We start from the raw sequence: 10000 nt of genomic DNA, 5'->3' as shown, positions 1-10000 counted from the left end.
CACCTCTGGATGTGCCTCCACCTCTGGATGAGCCTCCACCTCTGGATGAGCCTCCACCTCTGGATGAGCCTCCACCTCTGGATGAGCCTCCTGGATGTGCCTCCACCTCTGGGTGAGCCTCCACCTCTGGATGAGCCTCCTGGATGTGCCTCCACCTCTGGGTGAGCCTCCACCTCTGGATGAGCCTCCTGGATGTGCCTCCACCTCTGGGTGAGCCTCCACCTCTGGCTGAGCCTCCACCTCTGGATGAGCCTCCTGGATGTGCCTCCACCTCTGGATGAGCCTCCACCTCTGGCTGAGCCTCCACCTCTGGATGAGCCTCCTGGATGTGCCTCCACCTCTGGATGAGCCTCCACCTCTGGGTGAGCCTCCACCTCTGGATGAGCCTCCACCTCTGGATGTGCCTCCACCTCTGGATGAGCCTCCACCTCTGGGTGAGCCTCCACCTCTGGATGAGCCTCCTGGATGTGCCTCCACCTCTGGCTGAGCCTCCACCTCTGGATGAGCCTCCTGGATGTGCCTCCACCTCTGGATGAGCCTCCACCTCTGGATGTGCCTCCACCTCTGGGTGAGCCTCCACCTCTGGATGAGCCTCCACCTCTGGATGTGCCTCCACCTCTGGGTGAGCCTCCACCTCTGGATGAGCCTCCACCTCTGGATGAGCCTCCTGGATGTGCCTCCACCTCTGGGTGAGCCTCCACCTCTGGATGAGCCTCCTGGATGTGCCTCCACCTCTGGATGAGCCTCCACCTCTGGCTGAGCCTCCACCTCTGGATGAGCCTCCTGGATGTGCCTCCACCTCTGGATGAGCCTCCACCTCTGGGTGAGCCTCCACCTCTGGATGAGCCTCCACCTCTGGATGAGCTTCCACCTCTGGATGTGCCTCCACCTCTGGATGAGCCTCCACCTCTGGGTGAGCCTCCACCTCTGGATGAGGAGGTCTCCAGCTCCAGTGGTTTCTTCAGTAAAGTGTCCCGACCAACATCCTGTGACTACGTCAGTCTCCACTTCCTGTCCGGAGGACTTATACAAGACAAAATTATGTTTTGCTAAATCCCTCCTGTAACCCGATTCCCCCTCCAGCTGTTGCTGCAGCCGTGAGACGGAGACGGGTGGAGGAGGTTGGGCGGTCTGCTGAGGGTGGAGCTCCGCCTCCGGCACTGAGCTGCTCTCAGGCTTTCTTTAGTCTAGTGACCGTCGTGGTCTGCACCTTCAGGGGTGGAGTTACGTGACGTAGATTTCTCTTCACGCCAGCCACCTTCACTTTCAGGGGTGGAGCTACGTGACGTAGATTTCTCTTCACGCCAGCCACCTTCACTTTCAGGGGTGGAGCTACGTGACGTAGATTTCTCTTCACGCCAGCCACCTTCACCTTCAGGGGTGGAGCTACATGACGTAGATTTCTCTTCACGCCAGCCACCTTCACTTTCAGGGGTGGAGTTACGTGACGTAGATTTCTCTTCACGCCAGCCACCTTCACCTTCAGGGGTGGAGCTACGTGACGTAGATTTCTCTTCACGCCAGCCACCTTCACCTTCAGGGGTGGAGTTACGTGACGTAGATTTCTCTTCACGCCAGCCACCTTCACTTTCAGGGGTGGAGTTACGTGACGTAGATTTCTCTTCACGCCAGCCACCTTCACCTTCAGGGGTGGAGCTACGTGACGTAGATTTCTCTTCACGCCAGCCACCTTCACTTTCAGGGGTGGAGTTACGTGACGTAGATTTCTCTTCACGCCAGCCACCTTCACTTTCAGGGGTGGAGTTACGTGACGTAGATTTCTCTTCACGCCAGCCACCTTCACCTTCAGGGGTGGAGCTACGTGACGTAGATTTCTCTTCACGCTAGCCACCTTCACTTTCAGGGGTGGAGTTACGTGACGTAGATTTCTCTTCACGCCAGCCACCTTCACTTTCAGGGGTGGAGCTACGTGACGTAGATTTCTCTTCACGCCAGCCACCTTCACCTTCAGGGGTGGAGCTACATGACGTAGATTTCTCTTCACGCCAGCCACCTTCACTTTCAGGGGTGGAGTTACGTGACGTAGATTTCTCTTCACGCCAGCCACCTTCACTTTCAGGGGTGGAGTTACGTGACGTAGATTTCTCTTCACGCCAGCCACCTTCACTTTCAGGGGTGGAGTTACGTGACGTAGATTTCTCTTCACGCCAGCCACCTTCACCTTCAGGGGTGGAGTTACGTGACGTAGATTTCTCTTCACGCCAGCCACCTTCACCTTCAGGGGTGGAGCTACGTGACGTAGATTTCTCTTCACGCCAGCCACCTTCACCTTCAGGGGTGGAGTTACGTGACGTAGAAATCAACTGAAAGTCTGTTCAGCTTCTTCCAGTTGAAGCGTTTCCATGGCAACACGTTGCTCAGTGAAAACACCAACGGGTGGTTCGACCTCCAGGGTGGAGTCTTTTTCCAAAATAAAAGCGTGATTCAGCTGAAACTATGGAGGAAACCTGGACGTCAGCGCCGTCGCGGCTCCTCTGGATCCTCCAGGGACCAACCAGGACCCTGGGGAGACGCCATATTGGTCGCCATGGAAACCAGTGGATTACGAGGTCATCAGACCCGCCACACCGCTACGTCCATCCTAACCCCAACCCTCCGTCCATCACTGCTTCTCCTTGTTACAACGCTCAGGCTAAACGCTGATGTTCTGCTAGCAGACGGCTAATGGCTAACGGCTAATGGCTAACGGCTAATGGCTAACGGCTAACGGCGCGTCGCCTTCCAGCGTGTCGACGATGACGGAAATTCCTCCCCTCCCCCGCAGCTGATCGATCCTTGATGACAAATCATCATGTTCATGTTGATGGGATTAGTGACACACACACACACACACACACACACACACACACACACACACACACACACACACACACACACACACACACACACACACACACACACACACACACACACACGCACACACAGTGAACGTTGAGGTCCTGTGGTGTGAAGAGCGAGTCCCTCGGGGTCAAAGGTCACGACTCATCAGTCACACTCTACTTTCCTCACATTGTCCATCACTGCGTCGCTCCGCCTCTCTGCTCCACCCGCATTGTGAAGCTCCGCCCGGTGAAGTGGGAGGCGGCCTGGAGGCAGAGCGACGGACGTCTTTGTGCCGACTCGACAAAAGAGGGCCGCGCCACAAAAGAACGACCTCGAGGCGTCGTTTCTCCGGCGACGAGGCCACTCCTCCCCCTCTCAGGTTCATCTTCCTCTTCCTCGTCTTCCTCGTCTTCCTCGTCTTCCTCGCGCTCCATCAGGACGTCCGGGCACAGAAACACACGAAGCAACAAGAAACCAGCGCAGTAAAGAGCAGACCAGGAGAAAAACGACGCTCCGTCTTGCCGACGGCGGAGAAACGATCGAGACGAGGATCGAGGTGCTTCATGGTCACACCTGGGGGGTCGTGGACTGAAGGACGCTGAGGGACCAGGAGGACTGAGGACAAGCTAGGACACAAGAGCCTGGACATGTTTGATAATGTGTGTACGACTCGCTGAATCCCACGTATGGAGTCACATGTGTATGGCGCCGGAGAGGCTGAAGAAGAGGGACCTGGTGGTCATGGTCCTCCAGGGCTGGTCCAGGAGGCGGGGCTTCAGCAGGAGCTCCTCCTCTCAGGAGCAGGAGGCGGGGCTTCAGCAGGAGCTCCTCCTCTCAGGAACAGGAGGAGGCGGGGCTTCAGCAGGAGCTCCTCCTCTCAGGAACAGGAGGAGGCGGGGCTTCAGCAGGAGCTCCTCCTCTCAGGAGGAGGCGGGGCTTCAGCAGGAGCTCCTCCTCTCAGGAACAGGAGGTGGGGCTTCAGCAGGAGCACCTCCTCTCAGGAGCAGGAGGAGGCGGGGCTTCAGCAGGAGCTCCTCCTCTCAGGAGCAGGAGGCGGGGCTTCAGCAGGAGCTCCTCCTCTCAGGAACAGGAGGAGGCGGGGCTTCAGCAGGAGCTCCTCCTCTCAGGAACAGGAGGAGGCGGGGCTTCAGCAGGAGCTCCTCCTCTCAGGAACAGGAGGAGGCGGGGCTTCAGCAGGAGCTCCTCCTCTCAGGAACAGGAGGAGGCGGGGCTTCAGCAGGAGCTCCTCCTCTCAGGAACAGGAGGCGGGGCTTCAGCAGGAGCTCCTCCTCTCAGGGCTCCAGTGTTTGAAAATAATTTGTCAGAAAAGCAGACGGACCTCAGTGTACAAGTTGTGTCTCTTCTGCTCCTGCAGGACGTGAGACCAGGACCAGGACCTACTGAAGACATGAAGAGACCAGAACGGGCCACACCGGGTCCAGAGAGTCTGGGTACGCCTCCTCTGTTCTAAACCTCTCTGCTTGCAGGTAGTTTGATGATGTCATCAATCAGCTGATCAGTAGATTGAGGACCAGAGAGCCGGGGTCTGGTAGGTCTGGTAGGTCTGGTAGGTCCGGTCGGTCCCGTTGGTCCGGTCGGTCCCGTCGGTCCCGTCGGTCCGGTAGGTCCGGTCGGTCCGGTCGGTCCCGTCGGTCCGGTAGGTCCGGTCGGTCCGGTCGGTCCCGTCGGCCCGGTCGATCCCGTCGGTCCGGTCGGTCCGGTCGGTCCGGTCGGTCCCGTCGGTCCGGTCCGGTCGGTCCGGTCGGCCCCGTTATTTGGTTGAAGGTTGGTTGGTTATTTTGGTTGAAGAAAACCAGTTTTCGTCACTCAGATCCGCAGGAGACCCGAGAAGAAGAACCAGGAAGTGGAGTTTTGGACCCAAGGACCTGGACGAAGTGTCTCTTCCAGAGTTCATGGTTCTGTTTTCGTCCCCCTTCCAGGCGGTGCAGCTTGGACCAGCCTGGTCCTGCTGGTCCTGCTGGAACCAGCGGCAGGCTGTCCTGGTCCCTGCAGCTGCGACAGCAACACCACGGACTGCTCTGCCGCCGGCCTGGTCTCCCTGACGCCCGTCCTCCCCCTGCTGGACCCGGACTGCCGGGCTCTGCGGCTGCCCCGGAACAACCTGTCCCTCCTGGGCCAGTCGGACCTCCACAACCTCAGCAGCCTGGAGCTCCTGGACCTGTCCCAGAACCGCTTCTCCACCCTGCCGCCGGGCGCCTTCTGGGGCCTGAGCGCCCTGCGCTGGCTGAACCTGTCCTCAAACCACCTCGGCATTCGTCTCGCAACCCACGACCCCGACGGCGGCCCGGGGCCGGTCCGGGGTCCCGACGGAGGTCGGGGGAACTCCGGCTTGAGCAAGGAGGCCTTCGGGGGGCTGCGGCAGCTGCGGGGGCTGGACCTGTCCTCCAACGGACTCCTGTGGCTCCCCAGGGGCCTGCTGGACGGGCTGCCCACCCTGGCCTGGCTGTCCCTGGCCAGGAACCGGCTGGGGACCCTGGACCGGGTCACGTTCGAGCCCCTGGTGGGCCTCCGGCAGCTCCGCCTGGCGGGGAACCCCTGGGACTGCGACTGCAGGCTGAGGGACTTCAAGCACTGGATGGAGTGGCTGGCGTTCAGGGGTGAGCAGAACCGGTCTAGACCCAGACCCAGATCCAGGTCCAGAGAGTATAACGACCTCCAACTCTCTCGACCCCCCCCCCCCCCGGCCCTGTGGGTTCTTCCTCCACCCCCCGTCCTCCCCTCCTCCGTCCCCCGTCTTCTCTCCGTAGATGGGCAGGTGGACGCGGTGCAGTGCAGCGTCCCGGGGGACCTGAGGGACCGGGACATCCGCAGTGTGCCGGCGGAGATGTTCAGCTACTGCCGCCACACTCCCGGCGGCGGCGGCTCCGGCTACGCCACGCGGCCGCCTTGCCCGCCGGGCCGGCTCGGCGGCACCGAGGAGTGCGTGCGGCAGCGCTACCGGCCCGCCAGCGTGCGGCGAGCGCACGGCACGCAGGTCGTGGCGGGGGTGGTGTGCGGCACCGTGTGCGTCATGATGGCGGTGGCCGCCGCCTACGGCTGCGTCTACGCCTCGCTGATGGCGCACCAGCAGAGGGAGGTGAAGCGGCGGGGGCAGCCCCTGATGGCGGAGTCCGGGGGGGACGCCGACCTGGAGGACGGGCGGATGCTGTTCCCCGCCGCGGCGGAGGAGGAGGAGGAGGGGGCGGAGCCCAAAGAGGCCGGCGGCTTCGTGCACGGCTACCGAATCAGCAGCTTCTGAACCGCGGAGACGAGCTCCACCCCTCTGAGTCGCTCCACCTCCCTGAGCCGCTCCACCTGTCTGAACCGCTCCACCTCCCTGAGCCGCTCCACCTCTCTGAGCCGCTCCACCTCCCTGAGCCGCTCCACCTCCCTGAGCCGCTCCACCTCTCTGAGTCGCTCCACCTCCCTGAGCCGCTCCACCTCCCTGAGCCGCTCCACCTCTCTGAACCGCTCCACCTCTCTGAGCCGCTCCACCTCCCTGAGCCGCTCCACCTCTCTGAACCGCTCCACCTCTCTGAGCCGCTCCACCTCCCTGAGTCGCTCCACCTCTCTTAGTCGCTCCACCTCTCTGAGTCGCTCCACCTCTCTGAGACGCTCCACCTCTCTGAACTGCTCCACCTCTCTGAGATGCTCCACCTACCTGAGCCGCTCCACCTCTCTGAACTGCTCCACCTCTCTGAGACGCTCCACCTCTCTGAACTGCTCCACCTCTCTGAGCCGCTCCACCTCTCTGAGCCAACCGCTCCACCTCTCTGAGCTGCTGGTTGACCAGCTGATGAAGCAGGCTGGAGTGGGTGGAGCTGGAGTGGGTGGAGCTGGACGCTGCACCGCATCTCCTCCGTCCGGCTCTTCTGCACCTCCTTCTGAGCTCAACAAGCTCAATGTGACGTTTCTCTTTTCCTTTTTCTTTCCTCTCAAGTTGTTTCTGCCTCAAAGAGTTGCGTGTTCGACTCCCCCAGAGTTCCCGGGCTCGTTGGAACTCCCTGCTCAATTCCCTCTGAGCTGTGGAGTCAGACCAGTTCTGCTGCGGCACGAAAAACGCTTTTCTTCAAACACAGAGTTCAACTGCAGTCAGTCAGTGTTAGAGAGGTGCTGCCACCTTCAGGCCGAGTGGTGAACTGCAGTCAGTGTTAGAGAGGTGCTGCCACCTTCAGGCCGAGTGGTGAACTGCAGTCAGTGTTAGAGAGGTGCTGCCACCTTCAGGCCGAGTGGTGAACTGCAGTCAGTGTTAGAGAGGTGCTGCCACCTTCAGGCCGAGTGGTGAACTGCAGTCAGACAGTGTTAGAGAGGTGCTGCCACCTTCAGGCTGAGTGGTGAACTGCAGTCAGTGTTAGAGAGGTGCTGCCACCTTCAGGCTGAGTGGTGAACTGCAGTCAGTGTTAGAGAGGTGCTGCCACCTTCAGGCCGAGTGGTGAACTGCAGTCAGACAGTGTTAGAGAGGTGCTGCCACCTTCAGGCTGAGTGGTGAACTGCAGTCAGACAGTGTTAGAGAGGTGCTGCCACCTTCAGGCTGAGTGGTGAACTGCAGTCAGTGTTAGAGAGGTGCTGCCACCTTCAGGCTGAGTGGTGAACTGCAGTCAGACAGTGTTAGAGAGGTGCTGCCACCTTCAGGCTGAGTGGTGAACTGCAGTCAGACAGTGTTAGAGAGGTGCTGCCACCTTCAGGCTGAGTGGTGAACTGCAGTCAGTGTTAGAGAGGTGCTGCCACCTTCAGGCTGAGTGGTGAACTGCAGTCAGACAGTGTTAGAGAGGTGCTGCCACCTTCAGGCCGAGTGGTGAACTGCAGTCAGACAGTGTTAGAGAGGTGCTGCCACCTTCAGGCTGAGCGGTGAACTGCAGTCAGACAGTGTTAGAGAGGTGCTGCCACCTTCAGGCCGAGTGGTGAACTGCAGTCAGTGTTAGAGAGGTGCTGCCACCTTCAGGCTGAGTGGTGAACTGCAGTCAGTGTTAGAGAGGTGCTGCCACCTTCAGGCTGAGTGGTGAACTGCAGTCAGACAGTGTTAGAGAGGTGCTGCCACCTTCAGGCTGAGCGGTGAACTGCAGTCAGACAGTGTTAGAGAGGTGCTGCCACCTTCAGGCTGAGCGGTGAACTGCAGCAGCTTCTGACACCAACAAACCCTCAAAGAGCTCAACAGCAACTTTTATCCTCAAAGTGTGAAATCCTGTGACAAAGTCTATTTTTCCAGTGTTTGTTTTGTTTGTTCTTTGTGAAAAACACATGAACTCAATGTCGAGGACGTGAAACCTGCTGGAGACAATAAACTCTATTGACCGAAACTGAACTTCACGTCATTCAGTCCATCAAACTCTGATTGTCACCAATAAAAACACCACGACGGAAGATTTACATTGAAGTTCTAGACCTTTGTCTTGTTTCAACTCAGATCAACACTAAACCTGGAGAACCAGAACAAACCAGTCCAAAACTACAGTCCAGACCTGGTCCGAGCTACAGTCCAGACCTGGTCCGAGCTACAGTCCAGACCTGGTCCGAGCTACAGTTCCAGACCTGGTCCAAGCTACAGCCCAGACCTGGTCCGAGCTACAGTCCAGACCTGGTCCGAGCTACAGTCCAGACCTGGTCCAAGCTACAGCCCAGACCTGGTCCGAGCTACAGTCCAGACCTGGTCCAAAACTACAGTCCAGACCTGGTCCAAGCTACAGTCCAGACCTGGTCCAAGCTACAGTCCAGACCTGGTCCAAGCTACAGTCCAGACCTGGTCCGAGCTACAGTCCAGACCTGGTCCGAGCTACAGTCCAGACCTGGTCCGAGCTACAGTCCAGACCTGGTCCAAGCAACAGTCCAGACCTGGTCCGAGCTACAGTCCAGACCTGGTCCAAGCTACAGCCCAGACCTGGTCCAAGATACAGAACAAGGTCTAAATTACAGAAATTCCATCAAATCAAATTTAACAACAGAAAAAACAAAACTGAAGGAAAACAAGGTCTAAACCTGGTCTAAACCTGGTCTAAACCTGGTCTAAACCTGGTTTAAACCTGGTCTAAACCTGGTCTAAACATGATCTTAACCTAGTCTGAGCTCCAGAAACTTCCAAATGTAACCTGAAGTGAGAATCCCCAAAGTGGCGCCACGGCGTCAACCAATCAGATCAACCGATCAGATCAACCGATCAGATCAACCAATCAGATCAACCGATCAGATCAACCAATCAGATCAACCGATCAGATCAACCGATCAGATCAACCGATCAGATCAACCAACCAGATCAACCAATCAGATCAACCTATCAGATCAACCTATCAGATCAACCGATCAGATCAACCAGCCAATAGCAGCCTCCCTGCAGCGTCATGTGACCTGGTCCGGCGACACACTGACCTCCAGCCATGGCCGTCTTGCCGTCAGACGACACCGTCACCGAGGTGGTGGCGATCACGTACTTCACCCCTGACGAGGAACAGAGGTGGAGGAAATTCAGCGGTTCAGCTTGTGGTTCCACGAAACAGACGGGTCGGGGGGGGAGGGGGGGGGGAGGGGGAGGGGGAGGGGGGGAGGGGGGGGGACAGACCTTTGTCGTTGACGGGGTAGTAGAGGAACCTTCCAGGGGTGTTCTCCACCGCCAGCCGGTACCACAGGGGGAAGTGGTCCACGGTGAACAGGTTGTCTTTATCGGCCGCGGTCAGGAACTTCCTGTGGAGAACAAAGCGGTTCAGAACAGCTGGACCGGGACTGGAGACCAGGATGGTCTGAAGACCAGGATGGTCTGAAGAGGAGCTGCTTTCACAGAGAAGATCCTTCATTTCTCCCATGAAGGGAAAATGTGAGAACAATCAAATCCGTGATGTTTGACATTCTGTCCCCAGAATGCTGGACGAGGTTCTGGATGGACGAGGTTCTGGATGGACGAGGTTCTGGATGGACGAGGTCCTGGATGGACGAGGTTCTGGATGGACGAGGTTCTGGATGGACGAGGTTCTGGATGGACGAGGTTCTGGATGGACGGGATGGAGGGATGAGGAGGAGGAAGGGTCTTTGTCTTACTTGGCCACTCTGGTCTCCACTCCAGCGTATCTCATGACCCTCATGAGTCCGGCCCGGGTCCCCAGGAAGGCCGTCTCCATCCCCGGCTCCACCCTGCACACGCCCACAACGTTACTGTAGCTTTAATAGAATC

The 10000-nt window shown here is 58.5% G+C and overlaps 2 protein-coding genes across 2 annotated transcripts in view; one reads left to right on the top strand and one right to left on the bottom strand.

The window, feature by feature from the left end:
• LOC308148683 (voltage-dependent calcium channel subunit alpha-2/delta-4-like) overlaps positions 1–10000 on the bottom strand; it is a gene marked incomplete at its 5' end in the record, with an annotated part of 50287 nt that overhangs the window by 16104 nt on the left and 24183 nt on the right. The window contains 3 exon segments of the mRNA XM_080522181.1: positions 9205–9273; positions 9395–9516; positions 9868–9960. Of these exon segments, the coding sequence (XP_080378307.1) occupies positions 9205–9273; positions 9395–9516; positions 9868–9960 (284 nt within the window).
• LOC308148681 (leucine-rich repeat and transmembrane domain-containing protein 2-like) lies at positions 4253–6103 on the top strand (the record flags this gene model as incomplete). Its single annotated transcript, XM_080522179.1, has 3 exons — positions 4253–4295; positions 4785–5462; positions 5613–6103. The coding sequence occupies 3 exons, from the start codon at positions 4253–4255 to the stop codon at positions 6101–6103; spliced, it is 1212 nt and encodes a 403-aa protein (XP_080378305.1).

The sequence above is a fragment of the Blennius ocellaris genome (genome assembly GCF_963422515.1).
Source record: "Blennius ocellaris genome assembly, contig: SCAFFOLD_144, whole genome shotgun sequence".
Lineage (NCBI taxonomy): Eukaryota > Metazoa > Chordata > Actinopteri > Blenniiformes > Blenniidae > Blennius > Blennius ocellaris.
Note: the sequence above shows the minus strand (reverse complement) of the source record. Positions and strands in the feature narration are given on the sequence as shown.